The sequence below is a fragment of the Sciurus vulgaris genome (genome assembly GCF_902686455.1).
Source record: "Sciurus vulgaris genome assembly, chromosome: 1".
NCBI classification, from domain to species: Eukaryota; Metazoa; Chordata; class Mammalia; order Rodentia; family Sciuridae; genus Sciurus; species Sciurus vulgaris.
Genome location: NC_136461.1, coordinates 209052634 through 209080086, shown reverse-complemented (window position 1 = coordinate 209080086; position 27453 = coordinate 209052634). Strand labels below are relative to the sequence as shown.

The following is a 27453-nucleotide window of genomic DNA, read 5'->3' as shown; positions in this document are numbered from 1 at the left end:
CTTATACAAAGGGGAACTGTTTACAGGAACAGAAGACACAAAGAGAATGAATAATCACTGCCCAGTTCCTCGTCCCCAGAGAGCAAAGCTCTAGCTCCATTTGCCTTTATTAGAGCAGTGAGCCCGAGAGCCCTGCCAGGCCCTGGGAGCCAACCCCCCACAGACCCCGCACAGGAGGGCAGGGGGTGTGTGCAGGGAGAGTCTTCCCCCTGGGAGCCAGCCCCCCTCAGACCCCCACAGGAGGGCAGGGCCTGTGGCCACCTGGGCAGGGGTGTGTGCAGGGAGAGTCTTCCCTCTGGAGTCTGACCCCAGGTGTGACTCCATGCACCCTTGCCTCTTAGCAGTCTCAAGGAGCTTCCTGGGCCACTGTGGTCCTCAGACACACGGGGGACAGATCTTCAACTGGCTTTTTTACCAAGCACGGCCATGAGTGGCGGGGCAAGCAGGCCTGTTGTTCTGTGTGTTCTCTGCTGACCTCAGCCCTCTCAGAGTGGATGTGCAGAGGAGCTGGGGTTGGGCTGGCAGAGTTAATGTCCCATCTCTGTCCCTCCCTTGTCCATTTGAGAAATGTTGTTCCCTTCCTGAGCTTTTGTGACTTACCACCAATAAAATGTCAGCACATAGTGATCATGAGGTATCTTTGAGGTGGAAGGAGGATGCCCTCAGCCCTTTGATGAGTGTTAGGAGGTGCCGCTCCTTCCAGGTGCTGCTACTGACTCCAGCAGGCCTGGGAATCAACCTGGGTGGCTGCCGATGGGCAGGAGGAGGCCGCTGGCCAGAGTGTGCTTCAGTGCGCTTGGAGGTCGTGCTGGTCATGGAGGGCACATGCACACACAGCCTGAGGTTGGCCAGCGAAGGCCAGCCTGCCATGCCCCATCCAGGTCTGTGTTCCCACATTTCCCCAGGCTACTCCCAGGGCCTGCCATCCGGCCCCACGCCTGTGGCCGCACAGCCCATGCTGTCTTCTCCCGTGGTGGTGGGAGTGACCTCTAGACCCATGAGCAAGGTGGCCAGTCGTGTGTTGAACGTGCGCTGACTGTCCGTCTTGCTCAGGGCAGGCCTCTGGGTCTCCCGCTGCCCACGCCACTCACCCTCCCTCACTGTGCAGCCTGAACGGCTTTCCACCCCCATGCTCATGCCTCCCTGCAGCCGCCAGCCTCCCCGTGTCTCCCCAGCAGCACACGCCCCTCCCATCTGCCCCCTTTCCCTCACAGGGTTGGCTGCTGCCCAACACGGGCTACCTTATGGGGACACTGTTTTCTGCCTTCCCCACTGAGCTTGGTAAACCAGGCGCTTGCATGCCATTGTAGCTTACTTGTTTCTAGAAATTCAGACTTTCTTTCTAGAGGAGGGCCAGGCCCCAGGAAGAGCTACTTGGAGGGCTCAGTTGAACCAGTGCATGGTGGATGGTTGGTTAGTTCAGGCAAAGGGGCCACATGAGGAGGCCCACAAAGGGCGGCAGTGGCCCAGTCTGCAGCTGGCCAAGTGAGCAGGCAGGGGCAGGCCGTGGCACAGCTGTGGGCGTGGAGCTGGGGTGACCGTGGGGAAAGGAAGCTGCTGTCACACAGCTCAGCCTAGGGACCTCGCTGTCCCGGTGACCTCGGTTCTGTCCACAGGGGAGGACCCACCCTGCCACCTCCTCTGCTGCCCCCTGGAACAACCTTCCTGTTCAGGTTTCTGGCTTTGCAAGTTCATTCTTCTGCATCTGCTGCTCCTGGGAGTGATTTTTGCACTCAGGAGATACTCCATGATGTAATCAGGTTCTTTGGGAACTTTTTCTTCACTTAGATTAATTTTAGTGATCTTAGTTAGCACTAAATACGCTGTAACTCTTATTTTGGATTTTGTTAAGACCTGTTTAAGCCACCAGCATGAGGAAAAGCAGGAACTGACTTCTGGTGTGCCAGGCATTGTGTGGGACACTTAACCCCTCACAACCCTGCCTGTGGTTGTGGGTGCCACCACATTCCTGTTGAGAAAGCCAGGACTTCATCAGGCCAGATGGAAGTCACTGAGAGGAGGCCTAGATGTAAAGCCCAGGCCTGTGGACCCCTAGGAGAGAAGCCACACTGGGAGGAGATGGGACAGACCTAGTGAAAGCCCGTGGCCCCACCTGTTCCATGGAGCTGCTCTGCAGAGATACACCTGGACTCACCTGTGGCCCTGGGACTTTGGGTGTCATCAGCAAGATAAGCAGAGAAGGCCAGGCCTGAGCAGTGGGGTCAGGCACGGGGAGTCGACCAGGAGAAGGGGAAGCCCCAGGACAGACACCCCAGAGCTCATGGCAGAAGGTGGGTTGCTCAGCTCAGCAGGATCCCAGGGGTGTGGAGCTAGAATGGGGGCTGAGGAGATGGTGGGAACAGTGGGGCTCGGGTGACGGATAGCTCCCTCGTGACCTCCCTGGCTGCGGCCATGGTCACCCTTCCCTCCAAGGAGACCCTGCTGCTCCTAAGAGCAAAGGCTGCATGGCTGTCTGAGCTCCTGCCTCCCAACATGTGGTTCTGGTCCTCAGAAGGGAACCAGTGTGCCCGCTTCTCCCCTCCTCACCCAGAAGGAGAGGGTGGCCAGCCCTGGCCCCTCAGCCCCCGTCACCGTCTGAGGCAAGGAATGAGGGGCCACCCTGGCCTCTAGCTGTGTGGGCTCCCATGGGCAGGTCACTGGACCCTGAACCAGTTTTCTCATCTGCAAAGGGGCCAGTCCTCTCCCTCGCTGAGCCCCCTACAGTGAAATGAGGTCTGCGCAGAGCACCCTGTGGGCACTCAGTTGGGGCCTCTTCCTTCCCTTGCTGGAGGCCTCTCTGACCATGTGCACAAACCTGCTCCTGGTGCGTTCACCTGGCACATGTGCAGGTGGATGTGTGAGCAGATACACACGTGGACCATTTGGATCCCAAGTGATTTTATAAGCAGGCTGTAAAGGGCTGGAAGATTGGCAGGACACGTCTGTGGCAATAGCCACATTTTGGCAGCCAGCCTCCTTGCCTCCCTTCAAGCCAGGCTGCAGCATGATTAGGTTCCTACCCAAGGGGCTGTCACCTTGACTGTCATCTTCCTGCTAAGCCAACCTGGGCGGCTGTCCTGATCTTTGTCAGGGGACAGGTTCTCCCACCCCTCTTTCAGGAAGCGGGGAGGGCCGTACACGCATGCCTGGCTCCTGTGTCTGCTGGACACCCCTGCTGGAGGGCAGTTCTGCTCAGGCCTGGTGTCTGGCCATCTGCACAGACAGGCTGAGATCGCCAGCGTGAGGACTCTGCTTCATGCATGTCACAAATGGTCCTATGGTCCCTGAGTGCCCATGGAGTCGAGGGGGCCAGGGTGACTGTGGCCCCTGCTGCAGTTCCCGTGCCCAGGCAATACAGCCTCCTGGGGGCATATTCAATCTGTACTTTTTTCTATTTTAAAAACAAAGTTTTGGGCTGGACCTGAGTCAGAACACTTACCTAGCATGTGTGAGGCACTGGGTTTGATCACTAGCACCACATAAAATTAAAAAAAATAAAGGCACACTGTCCATCTACAACTACAAAATTTGTTTTAAAAAACACAATTTCAAGAACTTTTAAATGCCAAAATAAAATAATTCATGCTCTACCTAAAATAGAGGGAATACTCAAAAACAGTTCCGCCACTCACCCACCTCCCCCATGTAAGATCTGTGTCATTTTGCTCTTTAATTTTGAACTTTTGGGTATTTATCCTATTACTTCATCTTAGTTTTGGTCTGGATTTCAGTTTCTGTTGTGTCCCCCGTTTGCACACACCTCTGTGTAAAGTACCCAGACGCGGCTGTCAGGACCAAACACCACCGACCGGGCAGCTCAAACAACAGACGTTGGTTCTCACCCCATTCAGGGCCTGAGGTCCAAGATTGAGGTCAGGCAGGACTGGCTCCCCCTGCAGCCTCTTCCCTGGCCAATTTCCTGCGTGCTTGGGTGGTCTTCCCTGCGTGTGTGTTCCGGTCCTCATCTCCTCCTCTCATGTGCTGCCAGTCGTGCAGGGTGGGGCTCAGCTAGGGCCTCATTTTACTCTGATCACCTCTGTAAGCCCTGCCTCCAGGCACAGTCCCTTCCTGATACCAGGGGTCAGGGCTTCAGCGTATAAATTTTGGGGCCCCCAGTTCAGCCCATAACACTAGGTGTGGCATACAATAATGAGTATTTAACAGGAACAGTACAAAGACCAGCATAAAGGTGACCTATCAGCTTTCTATTCAGATAACCCCACTGATTAATCAATCTAAGAAAGTAAATCTGTTCGTTGCACAAACAGTAGTCGTAGGTGAACACAAAGAACAGATCAGCTCTTCCCGGAAACCCCCACAGTCCAGAGGAACCTGTTAATGTAGGTGCGCCGCCGTCTAGCTTGCTCTCTACCTGTGCACTTCATGACCCTGGGACATAACTAGAAGGTCACGCATGTCACCATGCTTTTGCTTAAAAATCTGCATTCAGGTCTCTTCAACCCAGATGCACACCGAGTCGTGGCTTCGATGCTGCCATGTGCCTTTACTCCTTCAGTCCAGCCCCTACGCTTTGCTGGGAATATGGTTTCCGGCTTCTGGTGTCTTCACTTAAATCTGTCCCTATCAGTAATGTTCTGGAAGTAAAGCTGCTGAGTCAAAGGGTCTGTGTATTTTCAAGGCTATTTGTGAATTATTATGAGATTGCCCTCCATAAATATTGGAGCTTTTAGTCCCTAATCGGTCATGTATGAAAATGTCCATTTCCTTCACTCTGGCCAGCAATCCCTTTATTTTCCTTAGAATCCATGTCGGTCTCTTAAGTCCAAAAGGGATGGCACTGCAGTCTTTGGTTTGTGTTCTTTGATTACTGGTGTGGCTGGACTCTTGCCACGTGTCGGCTGACTGGCTGCGTGTGCTCCTCTTGGTTGAAGTGCCCTGTCATGTCTGTTGTCCTCCTTAACCTGCAGCCATGCACTGTAGCACACTCCCACCTTTCTATCTCGAAACTGCGACGCCGTTCCCTGCCTCCGGAGCTCCCCCACACCTGCCCTGCTCCTGCCCAGGGTGTCCACCTGGACCAGTCTCCTCCGTGCCTGGAGGCCTTCATGTCCTCCCTACTGCCAAGGAAGGGGACTTGTGAGGACAGGGCATGTGGGGTGCAGGGGCACAGAGCCATCTGTGGCTGGCCAATCCCAATATGGTAGATTTCCAAGCCCTTATATTACAATGGCGGCCGGAGCCTGGCAGGTGAGGTGTGTGAGGACTCACCCCCTTAGGACTAGCATCCATCTCTGCTCCCAGTGTCCAGGTTTCCTGAGAACTCGTGGGAAATAAGGGAATAAAGCAGACGGTTCCACTCCTGGATTCCCTGGTCGTTAGCCGTCAGCTATGTCTCTGAATTACTCGCTGCTGTTATTAGTGCTGGTGTCGCCTTGATTGAATCCAGGGACCCCTGGCGGGCGGGCACCTGCAGGCACGTCTCGTCCTCGCCACCCGCCTGACTCTTCTGCTCAGGGCAGCCCCAGAGAGCCTCAAAGTACATCAGCTCGCCACCCTCCCTCCACTCAAAGCCCCAGACTTCCATCTCCCCCAGACGAAAAGCCAGCCCTGCAGGGGAAGCCCCTCCCAAGCCACACTGCGCCTGCTGCCTGTGACGGCATCTTTCTGCCTGCGTGTCACTCCAGCCACAGCAGCCTCCTTGCTCAGCTCAGCTGTCCACGTGCCGCTTTCAGGAAACTGGGAGTTGATGACCCCACAGGGGTGTAGGGGCAGCCAGCTGGGCCAGCACCTCGGCTCTCCTGGTGTGTGAGCAGGTGCTACCCAGGGCTGCTGCCTCCCATCTCCTGAACCCAGGGGCTACAGAGCTGGGTTCAGGGGTGAAATGAGAGGCTGGGGGTCCCACCACTGACAGGCCCAGGTCCCCTGCTTGCTGTGGCTATTGTTTCCTAATCAAGTGCTTGTCAAGGAAGAAGGTGGCAGTGCAGATGATTGAATTACTTACAGGAACAAACCGTTTTCAAGAGCTCTGATTTGCATGCCGCTTCTTAACTCACTTTTTATGAATGATTCTTCTCGGTTCTCTAAAGCAGACCTGTCTAGTGGCTGCTGTGTCACAGTGGAAGTGTCTCGAAGGTGTTCTTAGCTGACTCAGTTCAAAGCTGGGCCTTCCTCCCCTCTGGTTAGCCTGTAGCAGGCCCTCACTCAAGGTGCAATACCAGGGTGGTGCAGGACCTTGGTGGCCCACAAGGCTAGCAGGGGTCCAGGAAGGAGTGTCCTGCCAGGGCAGGACTGTGTTGCAGAAGGACAGCTATAGGTCTAAGCATGACTTTGCTCAGGCCCAGTGTAAAACACCTGCATCTCTCTCAGCCAGAGAACTTTGAACTTGGTATGAGGCATAAACAGGGTGGGATTGGGGAAGCCAGCAGAGGAAGCAGCTGCACACTGTAGGCAACAAGGGGCTTTGGAGTGAGCAGTGTGGGGTGGACATTGGACTTGCAATGGTGGCATGACAGCAGAAGGGGCAGTGACTATCCCCTGGGCCTTTCCTGATAGGGGCCACCTAGCAACAGAAGCCAGGAAGGGAGGGAAGGGGGTTCATGGGGGTGTGCTGCTGGTCTGTGGGCTGTGCCGATGGCCTGTGTTCCCAGGCCTGGAGTCAGGATGGGGGCTCCAGTACAAGGCAGAGAGGGGTTCCCAACCTCAGTCCCCCACATGGTCATCTTCCCTGGGTTCCCCTGCCCAGAACTCTGCAGGACTCAAATTTGAACTCGCCCTTCTCGGCCAGTGTAAAGGTAGGTCTGCCAGGTTAGAAGACAATGTCACACCGTGGATGGTTAGCTCATCGGCGGCTTTTACGTATTTAGCCGCATGGGCCTTGTGGGGCAAGTGGGTCTCCAGTGCAGTTCCTGTGCCCCGGAATGCCTGGGTGGGCTGCCTGGCCTGTCCCCGTCCCCTGCCTTTACCACGTCAGGGACGGTCCCTGCCACGATGCCATCGTGATCCCGTTGGCTCCCTGTAAAATACGCAGCCAAGTTGCTTTCAAGAGCTCCATTTCTCTCCTGGAAGCAGAAAGTTGTCGGCCCAGAGGTACATGCTGCTGCTTGTTTGACGGCAAGAGGTGGACTGGCCAGCCTAGGAGGATGCTGGGAATGCCGGGTACTTGCCAAGTCCCAGGCCCATTCCAACCCCCCAGTCTGCCCCTCCCCAAAGACGCACATGTCCCCACATTTATCCCTTGCAGTGCACCCACTGAGCTGAAAGTCACCCCAGCATTTCCTCCTGGCACCCCTCCATACACCCCTGCAGGGCCCTGCCTCCCGACATGCGCCCTTGCCTGTCAACAGCACATGGCGGCCAGGAGCTGCTCCACCTTAGTCACTTGACTGGAATCAGACATGCAGCTGGGTTGGTCTTTCATTTTAAAATTTAGTTAACAAGAAGCCAGTGGGCAGAGAACTGGTAAGATCCGCCTGTGTTTGCATGAGGTTCAACCTGGCTTATGGTGGGGGCTGGATTTCCCACTGTGCCAAGACCGCTTCTCCTGGCATTCCCAGCCAGGCACCAGGCCCCACTGCTGCAGCCCCCACCAGACGCCCACACCCTGGCCCTGAGGGAGAGGCACCCCATGAAAGACAGCTGACTCTCCACTACATGGAGGAAACACTGAGATCTAGGAGTCTCACCTGTACTCACTGCTTCAGCATCAGGGCCACGTGGGGACTCGGGATCAGGACTGCCCTACTCTGTTTAGCCGAACCCTGTGCTTATGATCACACTGGCTCAACCCTGCAGGCTCTCACAGGCCTGCTCAGGGCCACCAGTGAGGAAGCCAGCAGGGAATTGGTCAGGTGGGTGCTCCCTGCTTCATCATACAGCCTGCAGGGTTCAGGGGTAGAGGGGAGCCCCTGGCTCTGCTTTCGCAGATCCCAAAGAAGTGGACGCCCAGTCCCCTACACCCCTTGCCAGGCTTGGCCTGTCCTGGGCTTGTTGCCATCACCCCCTTTCCTTCCCTGCTCTGCAAGCTCTCTTTGGGTTTTCCCTACCCCAACCCACATGGCCCTAGCCTGGCCTCTTTCATTTGCCTGGTTTCCCTGTGGGTCACAAGCCACTGCAGTACCCATGGGAAATACATCCTGCACATGAACATACACATGCTACACAGTGTGCACACTATGCACATGTACACACCTGCACCCACACAGGGTTTGGGCACCCATGCGCATACGTATATGGTGCACACCAGCCACTTGCACTACGCAAGAGCACACAGGATGTGCCCATGCGTGCCCACACTCAAGGTTGAGATGAAGGCCAGAGACATGGGCAGGGCTGGGATCTGAGCCCACCTAGCCCCACAGAGACAAGGGGATGGATGACTGGGCAGACCCTGGCTCAGGAGTTTGTCTTGGGAACGGTGACGTTGCCAGCTGTTGGCAGGCATGGTGCCCCACTTCAGGCATGGGAGCTGTCTTTTGCTTCCACACCTGGAAGGTCTGATAGGAGGGCAGGAGCTGGTAACCAGCCTCCTGGGAACTTTGAAAGGCAGCTGGATGCTGAACGTGCATCCCTCCCTGGAGAGCCTAGCCCCAGCGCCTGCTCCGCTGGCATTTCCCAGGGGACACTGCCTTTCAGAATGTTGTTTTCTGTTTAGAATAGCCACTTATCCATCTTAGCCTTGTCTGAAAAATCGCCAGGCTCCCTCATGCCTTGCTCCTCTGCAGGAAGAGGGTGCAGCTCTAGGTCAGAAAGGAAAGTCCGCCTCCCCATATTGTTCTGGGCCTTGGAATTTGCTCGTGTGCTGCTGCAGCTTGCAGACTATTCTGTGTCCATGCTTTGCCAGTGTGGTGGGCTGGTCCAGGCCAGGCCACTCCTGCACCTGCTGTGCCAGCCTGGCCAAGGTGCTTCCTCCCCGAGCCCCCACCTTCCTCAAGGAGATGGCCCACGGCTGAAGACCCAGGGACAATGGACATCCAAGCCCAGTGCAGTGCCATGAACCCGATAGATGCCCAGTGAATGGCAGTCTCCACGTCCTCACCTCCAACTCCAGTCGCTCCCCTCTGTGCAGCCGGGGCAAGGTGCTAACTTCTCCAAGTCTGTTTCCTCGCCCATAAGTGAGGACATGGCGACTTTTGTTTCGAGGGTCGCTGCCAGGATGAGTTTGGGCCCTGGCTCATGAGTGCCCTGGATGTGCAGTGCAGCAGTGCCGTTCTTTCTGAGTTAGAACAGAAAGAGGATGGGCACCTGCTCAGTAATGACACGCAGGCTCATCCCGGGAGCCCAAGCCCTCCATCTGGCTCCAGAGAGACCTGGGTAGGCTCTTCTGAGTGGGGGCAGCAGCAGCAGCCTTGGCATTGGAACCCTAAGACTCACCAACTGTGGCTAGGAGCCATCTCCACACTCACTTGACTGGTGGGCGACATAATCTGGCTGTCCCACCTCTGGGGCTCATTCCCGTCACTGTCTGAAGGCATTGACCAGCATGTTCTCCCCACCATCCTCCCTTCCAAACAGTTTCTGGCCCCTGCCTTCCCACACCCAGGTCCCTGCCCTGGTGCGGCACCCCTCCTCCAGAGGTACACAGCTGCTCAGTGACTGTTCTGAGGACTTAAGGACGAGCTAACAAGTCACACCTTGCCTGTGCCTGATGTTCTCCGGGTGCTCGTGGCCCTGCGCCTGCCTGGCCTCAGCATGGCTCTGGGGGGCTGCCGTGTCCTCTCTGCCACTGCCCGCCTTCCAGCCAGATGTCCCCCAGCTCCTGCCTGGATCTCGAACCAGGGCAGGAGCCAGGAGATTGATGGAACCAGGTCTGAGCCAAGCTCAGTCGGGGTTTCATCCTCATCTTCAGCCATCAAGCAAGAAAGTGCAGAGCACCCCACACAGCGACTCCCAGCCAGGCCACTTCACGGCACATGGCTCCTTTCTGTCTCCTCTGCAGGCACTGTGTCCCCTAAGTGGCCACTCTCAGCCCTGAGGGTGGACACTGGGGGAGCAGGAGAGGTTAGCCACACTCTGCTCAGAAGGAGGCTGTGCAGGGCCCAGGCCCTGTTTGAAACAAAGGAGGAGACCAGGCCGCTCCTATAGGACTGCGCTTCGCTCCCGGGGTGCCTTCAGACCAGGGCCGCAGCTCCTGCAGCAGCTCTTGCTGGTAGAGCTCAGCTAGAAGCAGCCTTTCTCTGGGCTCAGGCCTTCCCTGTTGGACAGGAAGGGGCAGCCAGCAGCATGTACTGAGCATCTACTAGGTGCAAGTACTGTGGGCAGTGTAGCGGGTCAGAAGCTGCCCGAGTTCTCTGTGCTTAGGATTACTGGGCCCTAAAAGCCCAAGACCCACAAACAAGATGTTTGGCCAGTGGCACCAAAGTGGATGATGTCTGAGGGGCCCTCTCTCTGGACCAGTCTGCAGGGCATTGCCAGAGTGGCCGTCAGACACACTGTGCCCTGTATCCAGGTCTGGTGTACCTTGAGCCCAGGCCTCCTGTGAGTCGTCCCAGCACCCACAGCGTCTGGTGGACGGGGCCTTGCCTGTCTCCTCCAGGTTTTTGCTGTGTGTTCCAGCTCCACGCTTCACTGAGCATGCCCTAGGTGCTGTGCTGGCTCTGGGCTGACCACAGGAGGCCAGGTGGACACAGGGAGGCAGCTTGTGGTTCCTCGAGCCTCTTTCCCTCGGTCTTACTCAAGTCACAGTGTGCGTGAGGCTAGCTGAGGGCCGTCTCACCACCTCCTGTCCTGTGGTCCCTGAAAGCCAAGGCAGATGGCCCTGGCTGGTCCTTCCCAGGACCCCAGGTGCCACAGAGCTTCAGTGGCCTCCTCGCTTCCTCATCACAGACCCATGTGCTCTCCACACAGCCCTTCTTGACTCATGATGGGGCCGTGTCCCACAAGGCCACTGTATGTCAAAAATGCACCGGGCACACGGACCTGCCCAGCACCTCACCCGACCTTGTGGCACACTGCACTGTCACCACCCTCCTGGTGGCCTGGCTGTCAGGCCACAGCTCCTCCCACTGCCCAGCACCACAGAAGAACATCACACTGCACATCAGCACCCTGGGAGGTGGAAACTCAAACGTCACCTGTGGCGTCCACGAATGCACGTGGCTTCTGTGCCTTGTGAAGTTAGACCATGGCAGGGGGAGACCCAAGTGTCCCTCAGCTCAGCAAATGAAGGAGCCAAGGCTGCAGTCTCTGGACCCAGCGCTGAGCATTGGTTTTGTCCCAGCAGGGCCATCTTCATGTGGAAGGGGGTGGGCTGTTCAGCTTATGTCACAGTTCAGGGTTCTTGGGTAACGCCCTGGGCTAGAGACTGGCATGCAGCCCTTGGTGGTCACTGAGGAAGGAAAGGCGGAACAAATGGATGAAGGGACAAGTCAAGCAGGCCTGGTGCTGGAGTGGAGGGGCTGGCTCCTTGGTGTCGCCTGTCAGGGTGTGGGGCCTGCCCGGGTACCGCGTGTGGCTCAGTCACTGGTCAGTGTTTTAGACAGCTCTACCACCACTGCCACTGAAGGACCTGAGCAGAACAATCGTAGAGGAGAAGACGTTTATTTGAAGCTCGTGGTTTCAGAGGTCTCAGTCCGAAGGCAGGCTCCATTCCTCAGGGCTCGAGGTCAGGCAGGACATCGTGACAAAAGAGTGTGCCAGAGGGCAGCAGCTCACATCACGATCAGAAAGCAGAGAGAGAGACTCCACTCAACAGATACAAATACGTACCCCAAGGCCACACCCCAGTGAACCTCCTCCTCCAGCCACAGCCCCTGCCTCCAGTTACCACTCAGTAATCCCACCAGGGGTTACTCACTGATTAGGTTAAGCCTGTAATCCAGTCCTTTCTCCTGCAAACCTTCTTGCGCTGTCTCACGTGAACTTTTGAGGAACACCTCACATCCAAACCACAATGCCCAGGAAGGGCCTATGACCTTGGTCAAGGCAGCAGTCCTAAACCAAGGCAGTCTCTGAGGAGGCTCTCTAGGTAGAGGCCCCAGCACCTGGGCACTAAGGCCCTTGCTCTTGAGAGATGCCCAGAGGAGTCCTAGCTTCCACACGGACTGCGACTGAGGCGACGTGAGCGACCATGACTGGCACCAGTCACCAGTTCTTGGTGGTATTTGCCATTAATTAGGCTGCTGAGACCAGGCAGCCAGAGGCAAAGGGCTGAGGGGGTCATCATTTGACTGCCTCATTTTACAGAGCAGGAATCAAAAGTCCAGAGAGGGCCAGGCATCTGCCCAAGGTGCCCAGGGTGTCAGGAGCAGGGCATGGAATGGAAGCAGACCAGGGTGGCCTCAGCTCTCCTGGTTGACAGTGGCTCCCATGTGGACCCAGCTTTGCCTGCAGCACCAGAACAAGCTCAGAATACTCCAGACAGTAAGGTTCAGACTTGCCAAGACAAAGATGGTTCAATTCAGCAAATATTTATTGGAAACCTCTGTGCCAAAAAACAGGGTTGGAACATACAGACCACATGGTTTTGTTCCAGCTGAGGAGACAGTAGGCAGGAAGGTAACCACCATGCAGCTGTGATGCGGTCCATGGAGAGAGGGAGATGGTGCCAACACTGGGTCTTGGGACACTGATGTCCTTTCACCTGTGCAGGCATCTTTAGCCCCTAGTCCAGGCGAGGGTTCTGGGACTCATAAAAAGAGGGGCTCGCCGAAGGACAGATAGCTAATCAGTAGAATACATAAGGCTTAATGTGGCCTATTTGTTTCAGGCAACCAAGGAAAGGAACCATCAAGTCCCTAGCAAAGAAACCACAGAGAAATCTAGACGCAGGGAAGGCTCTTCCAGTGACCTTAGTGGATCCAGCCCTCAAAAGATAGATGAGAATCAAGTGGGCATTGGAGGCTCTTCCACCCTGAGGGAAGGATAGGGCAAGTCAGCAGAATGCGGACCTGCAGGGAAGGCAATTGGGAAGCTCATAGAAAGCAAACGAAGGGAGGGAGGAAGTGAAGGAGGGATGGATAGGTGAGTGGTGGATGAAGAGAAGGAAGGAGGATGGATGATGGGTGACTGTACATGATGGATGGATGGAGGATAAATGGATGATAGATGGATGGATGGATGGACAGAAAGATGGAGGATGGATAGGCAGAAGGGCAGGTGTTGGGAAGATGGGTAGAAGATTGGGTGATGGATAGATGCACGGTGGTTGGGTGGCTGCATGGACTAGATAGGTATGAAGATGGGGAACAAAAGGGTTCATGAAGGATGGATGGTGGATGGATAAAGGAATGGATAACAGATGGGGAAATGAGGGGATGGATAGATGACATGCAGTTTAGTTTGGTTTGAGTTGTGAAGGCAGAAGTAGTATCCAGATCTTTGTTCCACGGCCCCCAGATGGCTAGGTAGGCAGAAGAAGCTGCATGGGTCACCCTACCTGGGAGTCCTGCAAGGCTGGGGTCAGCAACTTCCGTCAATGGAACCTGGCTGCTAGTGTTCCCAAGCCGGTGCTAGAAGCAACTGAGAGTGAGCCAGGCAGGCATGACCCTCAGGCCTGTGCCAGGGATGCTTCTGGGTGATCCGGTTTCTAGAGGGGTCAGGTTTATCCAGGAGCCAAGGTTAACGTCAGTCCAGGTGCCATCAGCTTGGCCCCCAGACATCTGTTGCCTCCAGATCCCTGAAAAGATTTGATTCTGTGTTCCAGACACTTATCCCTTCACAGCCGAGAAACCCACTGTCATTTCTAGACTAACACCCACAGAACTGGGCCAGAGGTTTCTGTTGTGCGACTGGGAGGGCCAACTTCATGACCGCCCATAACCTTTCTCCTGGGCTGGACTGTGCTCATCTTAAATGGTTATTGATCAGCTGGCGGGGAGAACAGGGCAGCCGTCCCCCAGGATGACCTCACAGACTGCTGGCCGCGAGGATGCCTCCACCTCTGTGCCGGCTGTCTGCAGCCCTGGGAGCAGGCGGCGCTCCGCCACGCTGCCCGCAGGAGGAGGAGGGCTCAGGAGAGAGCGGCAGTGCCTGGGAGAGCCGCGCTGACCCCGAGCGTGGGCGGCCCGTGGTGCCTTCGTGCCTTTGCCTAGGGGCACTCCATGCCTGCCAGGCAGATGCCCCCATCCCTTCTTACCCAGGGGAGACGGAGGAAGGTAGTTGACCTGCAGCCATGCCACCGGCCGGCAACAGTAACCTGCCTCTGCCCGGGCCTGTCATGTGCCCACTTCAGTGGCGGCTCTATGGCACCCCCCCCTTCTCAAGTGCTTCCCCAGATCGCACCCACCTCAGGAGCATCACGTGCAGGACGGGGAGCCCGTCCTCCAACACCCTGGGGCCCTAGTCCTGCCTTCGCGGGCTAGACGGCTCTGTCAGAGAAGTGCCACAGTTCTTGGAGGGAAACCTGGGCCCTGAGCCAGGAGCAAAAGCCAGCAGCCATTGCTGGGAACCAGCGTGTTTTAGTCGGCTTTTCCACCACTGTGATAAAAGAACCCGGCTGGAACTACCAGAGGAGGAAAGGTTATTTAGAGCTCACGTGTTCAGAAGTCTCAGTCCATAGACTGCAGGCTCCATTCCTCGGGGCTCGAGGGGTGGCAGGACATCATGGCGGGAGAGTGTGGCAGAGAGAAGCGGCCTACGTGATGATGAGGAAGCAGAGAGAGAGACTCCGCTCACAGGGTACAACTGTATACCCCAGAGCCAGGGCCCGGGGCCCACTTCCTCCAGCCTTCAGCTACCGCTCTCAGTCTGTAGCGGAGTTAATCTGCTGATTGGGTTCAGACTCTCACAACCCAATCTTCTCCTCTGCCTTCTTGCAGTGTCTCACAGTGAGCTTCTGGGGGACACCTCACATCCAAACCACAGCACAGCGTGTCCTTCTTCTCTGGCTCAGGGCTGCCTGCCTGGGCACAGACCCTTTCATGCTGCAAGGGAGCAATGTAGGGGAGCTACCTGACCCCGTGCTCCTCCCCTTCAGCCTGACACTGTAGCAGCAGCCTGGAAGCACCTCTGGTCTGTGACAGGGGCAGGGCAAGGGCGGATAATGGATAGGAGCTGGGTCACGGGATCTGCATCTGGGACCTGGTGACGAGGCTGGTTCTCAGCTGCCCACTGTAGCCTTAGAGCAGGTGTCCTGTGTGCGTCCAGCCCCTGGGGAGAACTCCCACAGCCTTCAGGCCCTCAAGCCCTGCCACAGGAGGCCCGGCTGGGGAGGTTGCTCCTCGGACCTCAGACCCAGGGTGACCACTGTCCGGGGCCTTAGAACTGAGGCAGTCCATGCCTTAGGCCAGGAGTCTGCTCAGCAGCACCACCCTGCCCACCAGCTGCCCAGCCTGGAAGCTGCCTTCATGCCACGTCCTTCCTGAGTGCTCGCTTCGTGCTGTGGGGCTCCAGGGCTCCGCGTGGCACTTGGGCAGTCCCCACTGCGGAGCTTGTGCAGCCCATGCTACGTGAGAGCAACCAGAGCGGGAGGGGTCTCCAGGCCCTGTGTGAGCAGGCCTGCTGCCCACACCCAGCACGTGGACGCAGAAGGCCGAGCCTGGGTGGGGCCTGGATAGGTAGCCTGTCCTGAAGACATCTGGCCCACCCTTTCTGTGACAGATGGGGAAGCTGAGGCTCAGAGAAGTTTAGTACTTTACCTGGGGCCACACATGAGGCCACCAAGTGCTGGGGTCACCTATTCACTTGTCCACTAGTTCACTGAATGGGCCCCTGAGGCCCTGACCTTTGGGCACTCACTGTTACCAGGAGAATCATTCCATCTGGGGACAGCTGTGGTGCGGATGGTAGTTGAGGACGTTTTCCTGGAGGAAGTACCACCGGGGCTGTTCTGAAAAGGCCAAGGGAGCTGTCAGGAGGGCACAAGGGTGTTTCTGGAGGCTCCGAGGGGAGCATGCAGGGAGGAGACGCGGGAGCCTCTGAGGAGCCGCACGTGTCCTCTCTGCCCTCTCCTTCCCTGTGGCCAATCCTCCCATGGGACACCCAGGAGCACGGGGAGCTGGCGTCCGGAGCAGGCTCTTGCCAGCCAGTCCCAGGTATGAGGTCCCAGCAGAGGCCCAGGCACATAGGCCCTGCTGGGCTTGGGGAGCTGACTGTCCCTTAGTGGAGGTAGACCCAAGGCAAGCACCCTGCTGATGGCTCACCCTGGCCAGGCCCAGGAGGGTGGACTGAGGGACAGCCACAATGGGCTTCCAGGTGGAGGTGACCGGCAGCCTACACTACAGCTAGCCCCTAGGCCCACTGGGGCCACCATACCCCTCCTCAGCGGCCTCCTCCAGGAAAGAAAGGGTGTGATTTCACCAGCGCCCTGTGCCCTGGTACCACACCAGTGATGGGGCGGCAGAAGGGACCGTCCAAGGCTGGGCGTGGCGTGGTGAGGACGGCTCCTCGCAGGCGCAGTGGAGGGAGCTGCCTGGGGCAGGAGCGTTCGCTCTCTCTAGACAGGCTTGAGAGGAGGCGAGAATGAGAGTGGGAAGCTGGGGCCATGCTGGGGACAGAGCTGTCCCCACCTCCCTGCCGCTCTCAGGAGGGCGTCCCAGCCACGCGCCCCGCCAGAGCACACTTCTCTTTCTTCCTCCCTTTTCTCCTGGTTTATCTTCCGTTGTCTGAAGTGTTTGTCCAAGAGAGAGGTCTTGGGGGAGGACTTAACGGGGCCGTTGCCCCTGCCTGCTGAGGTTCGCCGTGCATGCTGCCGGCCATTTCAGTGCCTGCCCTGTCCAGGAAGGCCTGGGTGTGTCGGCCCCTGCGGGGCCCCCAGTGCCCTTCTGACAGGAGGCGTGGTTAGCTGGTTCTGGAGGCTGTGGTTCTCACTGCTAAGTGCTGTAACAGTCCCCAGTGCAGGGACCCACCCTCCAGCCCTGTTATCCTACCTCGTGGCTTTCCCTGGAGGCACTTTCTGGAGCTTAGGCAGGGATCCAGGCTCTGTCTGTCTTGTAGTTCTGACCACTTTGCCACTCTGTCCATCCGCTCTAGGGCCTGCCCATCCTGAGGCTCCAGTCTGGCTGGTCCCACGTGGCCCCACCCATCTTGTCACTCCCAGGCAGGCAGGAGCTGAATCTGTCTGTGCCTGGGAGGAAATGGAATGCATTGGGATGCACCTGCACCCTCAGCAGCTAGAGGCTTCTCCAGAGAGGACCCTGGGCGGCCCTTCGGGGAGGACTTGTGAGCAGACCATTGAGAGGCAGAGCTGGCAGTGGAGACCACAGAGCCCAGCACAGGCAGCAGCAGATGCCACCCTGAGGAGGGATCTGGGATGAGGGGACTGCAGGCTTCAGGGGCAGGACGCAGGACCTTAGGGGACGGGCTGGTGCACTTGACTCCATGCAAGTAGGTGGGCTGCTCTCTGAGGCTCTTGAGTCCTGTTCAGTCCGGGGTCGTGAGTTTACAACTTTGAGCTCAGAGAGGTAAGGGCTGACTGGAGGCCATAGCAGCTATGAGGCTGCCCAGCCCTGGCTCCTGATCCCTTTGTCCAGAAGCCTCTTGCTTCCTCTCCTGTCAGCTGCCTCGTCGCCCTCGATCCCAGAAGGGAACTTCAGCCCCTGCAGCAAACACCAGAGCCTCTTGGGGCTTCTGGGGCTGCAGAAGCACCCTCAGCAGGCGAGTATCCTGACCCCAAGCAGACCCAGCCCCCCTGGCCCCAAGGGCTGGGCCATGGGTGGTCCCTGTGCCTAGCTCCCTCCACTCACAGAGCCTATTGATGGCACAACACTTGCTGCTTCTCCTGCGATGAAGGCTGGGCTGCTCCAGGTGGGCCAGGACCTCTGGCGCTTGGCCAGCTTAGCTCAGAACCCCTTGGCCTTCCTGGCTGTGGGCACCCAGGGTCCCCGGGACCAAGCTGTCTGTGTGCCGGGCATTCCTCCTCCAGCCAGGCTCCGGGCTCAGCCCTGCCGGCTCGCCTCCTTCACGCAGCATGCCCTTACCTTTATCAAGATGCCGGAGCCCTGCTCTGGGTCCGGAGGGGCTTCCCTGGCCCCCAACTCGGTGCCGAAACTCTAACCACTGCACAGCTGCTTGCCAGCATCAGCCAGGAATCCTGGCCCTGGCTGCGAGCGCTCTGAGCTGAGGCTACAGGCTTGCCATGTGCACTGGCTATTCCACCGTTCGAGGCAGGGGCAAGGCCGCGGTCCCCAGCCCCGGGAACCCAGGGGCGGCCTGGAGGCCTGTGGGTGGGAGAGCCCTCCTGCTGAGTCGGCTCCCAGCCCGGGCCTGGGACAGGCACCTCCCTCCGCAGGCTGGGAGCTTCACAGGTCTCCTCTCCAGCTCCAATTTGCCTTAATTTTAATTTAATTCCCTTTAATCTTTAATGAAAAGTTGTAAAAGTAAATTATTTACCCGAGAGAGGCAGCAGCTCCTCGGGAGCCGTTCTCGACGGGAGGGTAATCACACATGTGGGTCGCTGGCAGCCCCGCCCGGGCTGAGCCAGAGGCGCCGTGGTCCTTGAATAGTCAGCGACCGGTGGCTGCCAAGCGTGCACCAGGCCCTGGCCGTGCCGCGCCGAGGACCTGTGTGCTGCCCCGCTCGGGTTGCTGCATGTCCTGTAGGACGAGCAGCATGCTGGGTCTGGGGGACCAGAGGAGCCCTGACCCGTCCCTCATGTCTTCTCTCCACATTGGAGCTGCCTTGGGCTCCAGGGCACCTGGCAGGGGCTCCCTTCCTGTGAGGGTGTCAGAGGTGGGGTGCACAGGCGGGGCCGTGGTCTGACTCCCACCTCCTCAGGACGCGCAGCCTCGGCGTAGACCACTCGTGTCCCGCCCGCCTCCAGGCATTACCAGGCTTCCAGCTCCTCCAGACTCTCAGCACAGTCAAGTGAAATGTCTGGGTGGAGGGAGACCGTATTGGGCACGGTTGGGCTGTGGAGGAGTGGGTGTCCAGGAGAGGCTGTGTATGTGTGCACATGCACACGAGTCAGCATGGGGACTAAAATATAGCTCCTAGGGACCAAGGTGGCACTCTCACTTGATACCTGTTTGGTTCTGAGCTTCCTAGCAGCCAGTGTGAAAAGGCAAGTTGCTTGGCTCTCATTAGTAAGGAGGGAAAGCCTGTCAGATTGGTTGGTTGAGCACCTAGCAACTAGCTGTGCTATCACAGGAGAAAATTCATCATGAGAAAAATCACCAGTTTTTACCAGAATTGGAAGGTACAGAATTTTATTCTAGATCTGCCAGTGCTTCCCCCAGAGGTCTCCTGGCAGAAGGGAGGGACGTGAAGACCTTGGCTTAGCTCTCACCACACAGAGGCATGCCATTTGCCCATATGAACTCCTTCTGTTTCATCTAGAGAGAAAGGAAGCTCCTTGATCAATTCCAAAGCCAAGTCTTCATGAGTCAGACTTCACTCTCAAACTTAGGTCCGCCCCAAGATTCACGTCAACTAGAAAAACGCGTGTGCATGTCTTTGGAACTCTAGCTCTGAACACGAGCTAGCCGGGCACCCTGGGCGCCTTGCGCATCGTTCCCCATCTGCCTTTTCTACCTCAAATTCAATGTTTGCATTGAAGTCTACCTGGAATTAAGGAGTTAATTCTGCTGGTCTCCCGAGGCAGTGAACAGAGCACGAGCTGAGGCAGGCAGGTCAGCCACACTAGATTTGGAGCTCTGGAGCAAAGATGATCCTTCACGGTTCAGCCGTGGGAGCCTTGCAGACGTCTCCTGGCTACCAGCGGAGTCCAGCCGCTTCGGGCCCGGGGCCTGGCCCTCACGGTCACCACGCTGCGTAGACCAGACTGGAAGGACAGCCACAGATGCTGCCGTGCCTGATCCTGACCTGTTGGCCTGCGAGTCCTGGGGATCGGGTCCACCTTACCCTGCCTTGTGGCCCTCATTCCCTCGTCCACCCTGTTTGGCCCAGGGCTTTGATCTCAGTGTGACTTGCCCAGAGTTGGAGTCCTGACTCTCTGGTGGCCCCTAATTTGCCTGGCTCTCTGCTCTGGAAACCACTCTGCCAGGGTCCAGGGAAGAGCCTCAGCCTCGGTCCCAATCCCAGGGAAGGAGCCCCTGAAGAGTGGAGGCCTGGGCTCGGGTTCCAGGTCCTCCTGCAGGGAGCGAGTCTCGAAGACCGCGCAGGGCCGTCCCGTGCTGGTGGGGGACATGAGAGCTAGGCAGGACGGCCGTGATGTATGAGATGCCAGTGGAAACCACGAGGCAGGGTCCCCCACCCCACTTAGAAGGCGGGACCGAAAGGCAGGCCCTGCGCTGCTGTGAACCTGAAGCACACAGCAGCTGGGGGAGACGCTCTGGCACTCCTAGGGTTGGAGAGCCACCGTCCTACGCAGCAAGACCACCCTCGGATGTGCACGCAGAGAAACAGGAATGTGAACGAAGTTCACAGCAGCATTCACGACAGCGAGAGGCAGGTAACTCCCGTGCCCACCAACAGTGCACTTCTTGTGTCCATGTGACAGATCGTCACTGTCCTGCAAAGGAGTGGCATGCTGGTGGCCTCCGTGGGCTACTGGGGCTTCATCCCCAGGCTCAGGGCCTGCTTCCAGGTGGCAGCCCAGCCACCCCTCTGCACTCCCATGTTCTATGCAAGAAGCTTAAAGCTGCACCTGCTCTCTGTGCTCCCAGGGAGCAGGGGTAGCCAGGCTGGCAGGTGGGCATCCTGTAGGCCCTAGTAAGAGCTCAGCCTCCCCCTGCCAGGGCGCCCCATCTGCATTCTCTCTGACCCACACAGCCACCCTGGCCCAAGCTCAGGCGGACAGCCGCGTCCCTTCTCCATGTCTGACAGCATGGCCCCAGGAGCCCTGGCCTCGCGCCTCCTATTTTTAGCCTGAGGTTCTGCAGAGCCTGCGGTGTGCGGCACACACAGGCAGCCACCGCAGGAGGAATTCTGGGCCAGACAGAATTAAGTCCGTGACTCTGGCCAGTACGAAATGCGAAGGAGAGACTGGGGCCAGAGGCTCAGAGGGAGAAGATGGTCCTTGACCTGATTTAATACTTTGAGAAAAGATACTGATCTGCTCCTCAGAGAGTCCTTACAACCTGAGGCCTTTGCACAGATCATCTCCTCCAGGAGTGCACCTTCTGGGGCGGGGCTGGAGTGGGGCATGGCAGTTGGTCCCCAGATCCTGTTTGGAGTGCACTGGAGGGTCTGTGGCCCCCTCCTGGTACAGACCAGCTGGGAGCTCACAGGGGTGGGGCGTGGACAGGCACCCAGCCCCAAGTCCTGTGGTTCATGCGTGGGCCACCGTTTCATTCCTTCAACAGATAAGAAATAAGACCAGTGTCTGCCACGTGTCCTGTCTGGGTACTGGGCACCACGGTGAACAGGACAGCCAGGGCCAGTTTCCTGGAGCTTTCTGGAAGAGAGGCAGAGACAGTTAATGATTAAACAATCAAATAAACAAGACAACTTCAGACAAGATGACGAGGCCTGTGAGAAAATGTGGTGTGGAAGAGCGGCTGACATGGGCATGAGGGCCCTTTGCAGTATGGTCAGGGCAGCCTCTCTAGGGAGAAGGCCAAGACAACCATCAGGAAGGAGCTGCAGGTGGGGGAGCAGCGTGTGCAAAGGCCCTGGGGCAAGGATGGTGTGTTGTAGGAACAACGAGGGCAGTGTGTGGATCCAACCCCCGTGATGGAGGGGGAGACCAGACCCTGGTCAGAATTTGAGCGAAGTTCCTTCTTCTTCTGAGTATAAAGCAAAGCCATGGGCCAGCAAAGAGCAAACAAAGCGGAGATGTTACCTACCAGCATCATTACACCAGGACTCTGGTTGCCACCTGGAAGAAGGGTCTGAGCCAGGTCGGAAAGGTGTGGACACAGCTGGACCCAGCAGAAAGCTGAAGAGAGGGTACTGGCCTGGGCAGGGGAAGAGAAGGCGCAGCCTCACTGGCCATGGCGCATGCCCACCGGCTGGGGCTGGGTGTCAGGGGGAGAGGACAGCCTGACCTCAGATGGGTGGTGGAGCCACTGGATGGGGGCACCAGGGAGCAGGCATCTGAGGAGAAGGTGGAGGCTTCCACTTTCGCCAAGTTAGGGGACGAAGCCCGTTACCGCCCAGATGGAGGTGCCAGGGTTTCTCAGTGTGGAGACCGAGGCTCGGGGTTTCTGCTGGGTCCGTCCGCACCAAGACAGGTCCATACCTGCCTGTGGCTCTGAGCCTGGTCCTGCCTGCCCGTGCTGGCTCTCCAGTGCCAGGGGCCAGCCAGGCAGTGCTCTGGGGCTGCTGGGGCTCCCTAGTCTCCCAGGCACCTCCTGCCTGGGCTGCTCGTTGCTCTGACAAGGGAGTCACTGACGGCCTGGTGGTCCTGGAGGTCGCGTCCAGAAGGTGCTGGCTGAACAGTCCCTCCTAGAGGCTCCTGGGGAGAAGCCCCTCCTCGCCTCCTCCCCACCCCCCGCAGCACCAGCGTGCAGCCTTGCTCTGCCCACAGGAACTCCCCTTGCCACAGTGACCAAAGGCCAAGGGGCCTGACCACCTGCCCCAGGTCGCCCATTCTGTCCCCTGGGCCTCTCTCATAGCACAGTGGAGCAAGCCCTACAGGGCCCAGGGGCAGAGCCCGTGCTTCACAGCGGCCACCTGCCCTGCCCAGGGGCTTGTCTGCAGTCTCTCCACCCACCCCCCAGAACCCTCCTGTCTCCTAAGACCAAGGGTCCTGCCGTGTGCACGGGTGGCGTGCAGCCCAGCTCCCCTTGGGCTCAGCTGCTCCTGCAGCCTCGCTCAGCAGGACCCTATGGAAAAGAGGCCACTGCCCTTCTGCAAGGTTGGGGCCCAGCTGGTTCCCATCCCAGGTCTGAGAAGAGAGTTAGCCACAGCCTGGATGTGTTAGGGCCTCGGCAGGACACTGTGCTGGGCAGCCATGTCCTGTCGGGTGGCTCGGTCACCGTGGTGGCCACTGGTCTGTCCCGTGAGATTTACTTTCACCATGTTTCCTAAGCAGGACCTTGTGGGACCCAAGGGAGACGGGCAGGGCATCTTTGGAACTCAGGAACCAAGGTGCTCTCTGGAGAAAACAAGCTGCTACACTGTCCCCTGGCGGGGAGCTTGGCTTCCCTGTAGCATCCTGGGAGGTTCGGTGCGCCTGGCCTGGCTCTGATGAGCTGGGCTTGGCAGGAACTGCCTCCACTGAGAACGGGAGGAAATGCCTGCGTGTGGAGCACAGAAACCTGTGCATTGGGCAGCGGGTGTGGCAGGACCAGGAATGAGGGCATGTGACCAAACATCCTGGTGTGCCTGCACCGTTTCCTGGGATGCAGGACAGCCCCAGGCAAACTGGACAGTTGGTCCCCCAAGACCAGGGACAGACAGAGCAAGACTGACCCCTCCCCAGCATTGCCCTCCTCCGCAGGGCGGCGGGGCCCAGTCCTTAGAGCTGCTCACCCGAGCTGTGTGGGAGCAGCCACAGGGCCCTGGCCAGATCCTCTCACCCTCGCCCCTCACCCCACCCAGACTGGAGTCAGGGTCAGCGAGCCAGCTTTGCAGATGAAGTAGAGGCCTCAGTGGGCAGAACTAGAGGACAGAGGTGAAGCGGAGGCCCAGCCAGGGTCCAGCCCCATGCTCACACCTACTTCCCTGGTCTGGCTTCAGGTCCCAAGTCCCTCCTTCTCCTAGAGAGGAAGGGACAAGGAAAGGGTCACCAGGAGCTGTGTCCTAGGGAAAGTTCCCTGCAGGGAAGCTGGCTCCCAGGCCAGCTTTGTCCTGCCTTCCTGGGGCCCTGCAGTGCTGGGCTAGGAAGGTTCACTGGGCAGGGGCCACAGCACAGGCTGCAGGAGGGTGGAAGCAAGCAGAGACAGCGAGGCAGCTGGCGTGCCTGATTCCCACACACCCTGCAGCCTCAGCAGGAGCAGCCACCAAGGCCGGGCCAGCACTGCTTGTTGAAGAGCTTCAGACTGCACCTGGAGGTGGAGGAGGGAGGGGGCTGAGGACTGAGGGGCACCTCCCTGTGTCACCGCGGGGGAAGCCAGGACGGGATAGAATCTGCTGGGCTATCAGCACTGTCCTCAAGACTCAAGTCCCTCAGACACTTACACGTGGCAAGATGGGAGCTTTGCTTATGCCACAGCTGAGCCCCTCCAGAGGGGCATTTCTAGAACTCAGTGTCACTATCTCATCTCAGCTGTTAGTGTTGGCAAAGCTCCATTGGATAGGAGTCCCAGCCCCACAGACCCCAGCTCTGGCCTCAGCAGAGCCTAGCAGCTAGTGGAGAGAACAGCCTGTCCTCTTGCTGCCCGGTGTGTGCCAGTTGCTATTGGAAGTGCTTACGTGTGCTATGGAGACCAGTGGGTAAGGGCTCGGCCCTAAGCAGGTCCCAGCCTGGTGGTCCTGTCTGTCATTCAGGGCTGTAGGAGGCAGGAAAAGCAGAGTTCTGAGGGCAAATCATAGCCTTACATGTGTATAATGGACAAGAAAAAAGTGCCCTCTTCCTCCTCGTGTCATTCCCTGTGCTCGCACTGAGCGAGGGCCCTCCCCTGGTCCCCTGGTCCCCTAGTGAGCACCTTACCTGCTCCATCACTGCAGTCTCAGCGTGGCCCGATCCTTGGCTGACCTTTCCTGATCTCTTTCATTGTGAACTTCCAACACTGGGACTTGTTCATCTCTGTCCTCCTTATCACACTGGCTACAGGTGCTCGCAGGGGGTGAGGGACAGTAACATTGGAATGAGTGATGCCACTGAATTATTCTGCAGCCCCTCCCAGCTCCTGTATAGCTGGTGCCCTGGAGGCTCTGCCTTGTGATGGGGGAGGGAAAAAGGGCCAGCAACTGTGGGGTAGGTAAGATGGGTTCACCTGGGGAGGCTTGAGGACACGACTGAGGACTGACCATGGACCAGCTCAGGGCCCTGCAAGCCCTGTACCTGGTCTCGGCCGGCCACTCACTCCTTGCTTTGGTAGTTCCTTCACCCATGCATGGCCTGCCATCTTCCCGCACAACCTGGGGCTCCTGGGCCAAGGCATGGCACGGCCCCTAGGTAGCCTCCACACCTGCCAGTCCCACCAAGGAGCACTCGGCCCTGAAGGACCAACTTGGGAACAGGCAGGGGGCCCACGCCATCTCAAGGAGGGGAGCTGTTTCTCAGAACTTGGCCTCCATGGGCCTCACTCCCACCTGCCCCAGGCCATTCTGCTAGCCCAGATCCTTGGAGGAGGTGGACTGAGGGCATTGCTCTTCCCGGAGGATGCCACGTCCCCTCCAGGGACCCTGCCAAGCCATTCCCTCAGTGGTCTTCTACCTCGTCCCCGCCCTGACTTCAGGCATGGTGGGTATTTAGGGGTCCAGTCAGTCGCCAGCCACCCTGCCTGCCTCCTTCCTGGCCCTTCTACCCCTTCTGAGCCTCTCAGCTGAACCGGCAGGAACACTGGAGCCCAGGGACCAGGCTGGAGGTCAGCCTTCCACCCAGGCTGTATTAGGAATGTCCAGGAGGCCCTCCTAGGCCCCCAGAGGATCCAGGTCATACCTCTGGCCCCCACGCCCATCTCTGCCAGACTCTGCTTGGAGCAGGGACCAATGGCACATGTGTGTCTGGCACCCAGGCTGGCCTGGAGGAGCCAGCAGCTTCAGTGGGGTGGGCAGGGAAGGAGCCGGTGAGTGGTAGCTGGCCTCTAACTGCTGTGTCCCTTGCAGACGTGCTGGTGGATGGGCAGCCCTGTGACTGTGAGGCTGTGGCGGCCTGCCAGGTGGGCGATCCCGTGCGCCTGGAGGTGCGACTGACCAACCGAAGCCCCCGCAGTGTGGGGCCCTTTGCCCTCACCGTGGTCCCCTTCCAGGACCACCAGAACGGCGTGCACAACTACGAGCTGCACCACACCGTCTCCTTTGTGGGCTCCAGCACCTTCTATCTCGACGCAGTACGTGGTGGGGCACAGGGTGGGCTCCAGGTTCTGGTCGGGCAGCCCAGGCCTCCTGCATCATTGTCCCCCTGCCCCTGAGGGTGGGCTTCAGGGTCAGCATGGATCAGCAGACATGGGGGCTTCTCTTGTCACCTTCTGACCCTGTGCCTGCCCAACACTGGGAACAGGGAGACCAGGGCAATGGTCCAGCCCACCTCAAGGGCCTTCAAGACAGGAAGCCTGCTGAGCCCAGGAGCCCAGCCAGGACAGTGCTGCCCCCTGCACTTGGGTGCAGGGCCTCCAGGTGGTCACATGGTGTCTGTGGCCTCCTGACCAGTAGCCACTGCACGCAAGGCCCCAAAGCACTGGAGTCAGCTCAGATCCAAGCTCTTGTCCCCCACACCTGCCATGTCAGGCCTCAGCACAGCCTCCTGCTCACCCATCCACACCCCACTGCACCCAGCCACCCCAATACCACTGCCCGCATTCCTGACTCATGGTCCCCAAACAGTTCAAGGAGGGAAACACCAGTGTTTTCTTTCAAGCATGAAAACGGAGGCTCAGAGAAGTACAGCAATTTGCCCGAGGCAGCAAAGAGCTTGGGAGAGGGCCAGGGAGCCAGGCATGGGTGGCCTGCCCCTTCCTTGTGTCCTCACCTGAATGGGTTCAGGGGCTCTGGTGGTGGTGTGGGCTGACGCATCCTCCTGCCACAGGTGCAGCCCTCGGGCCAGTCCTCCTGCCTCGGGGCCCTGCTCTTCCTCTACACTGGGGACTTCTTCCTTCACATCCGGTTCCACGAGGACAGCAAGAGCAAGGAGCTGCCGCCATCCTGGTTCTGCCTGCCCAGCGTCCACGTGCGCGCCCTAGAGGCGCAGGCCTGAGTCCCCTGCTGGCCCTGGCCCCTGGGGCAGGAGAGGAGGCCACCCAGCACCCCACACAGGCCGAGGTCTCCACAGCGGCCGTCTCCTCCTCGCCCCTGCCGCCCAGTCCTCCCTCCCTCCCCTGGGGAGTCTGCCATCTCCTCAGGAGCTCCAGGCGGAGCCTCGCGCACTTCCCGCACTGTGTGGACCCCACGGTAGCTGACGAGACCCCGTCCCAATGTGCCTGCCCTGGGGGCACAGCCCCACTCTGCTCAGTCCCATCTCTGCTCCCAGCTCTGCCACCGGGAGAAAAGGCAGACCTGAGGGTGGGCACCCCGGAGGGCTTAGGGCACCGCCCTCCATGGCCCTAGGAATGTCCTGAGGGCCACTTTTCTTGGAGGCCTCCGTGGGCAGCCCGGGCTGTGCCAGGCAAGGTCTGGGGGCTTCCCGCTGGGCTGGGCTCTGTCTGGGATGAGTTCTCCAATAAAGCGTCTGCCTCGCTGCTTCTGCACAGTGCTGGGTGTGCCTGCCGCGGAAGGGGTGTCGAGGGAGGGCTGCCACCCAGCACAGCCCCTGCCTCAGTGAGGACTTGGGCCAGTGGCCCTGCCTGAGGCCACCAGGGTTGGCTGCCTCGCTCTGCCTGCCTTAGGGAGCCATCATCACCCCTCACTGTGCTCTCTGGGCCTGGCCCCCAGAGCCCTCTCAGAACCCGGCCTCAAGCCCCACACCACAGTCCTCCGCCCTCGCCTCTGCTGGCTCTGGCTGTCTTGGCCTCTTGCTGTCCCTGATGAGGGCCACTCGCCCCTTCCACGCAGGTGCTGCAGATCGGCTCCCGGCAGCAGCACCCAGGGAATCTGGTCTGGTCGCACGCGGCTCCCGAGCCGTGAGGGCGCTCCCTCCTCTTCCCTCCTGTCCCATGTCCACAGCGCCACCTC

At 58.7% G+C, this 27453-nt stretch overlaps 1 protein-coding gene across 1 annotated transcript in view; it reads left to right on the top strand.

Moving 5' to 3' along the window:
• The window catches only part of TRAPPC9 (trafficking protein particle complex subunit 9), a 568317-nt gene extending 541292 nt beyond the window's left edge, over positions 1-27025 (top strand). The window contains exons 23-24 of the mRNA XM_079106933.1: positions 25453-25676; positions 26372-27025. Of these exons, the coding sequence (XP_078963059.1) occupies positions 25453-25676; positions 26372-26539 (392 nt within the window). The 3' untranslated portion in view covers positions 26540-27025. The remainder of the gene's footprint in view (positions 1-25452; positions 25677-26371) is intronic.
• Positions 27026-27453: the final 428 nt, after the last annotated feature.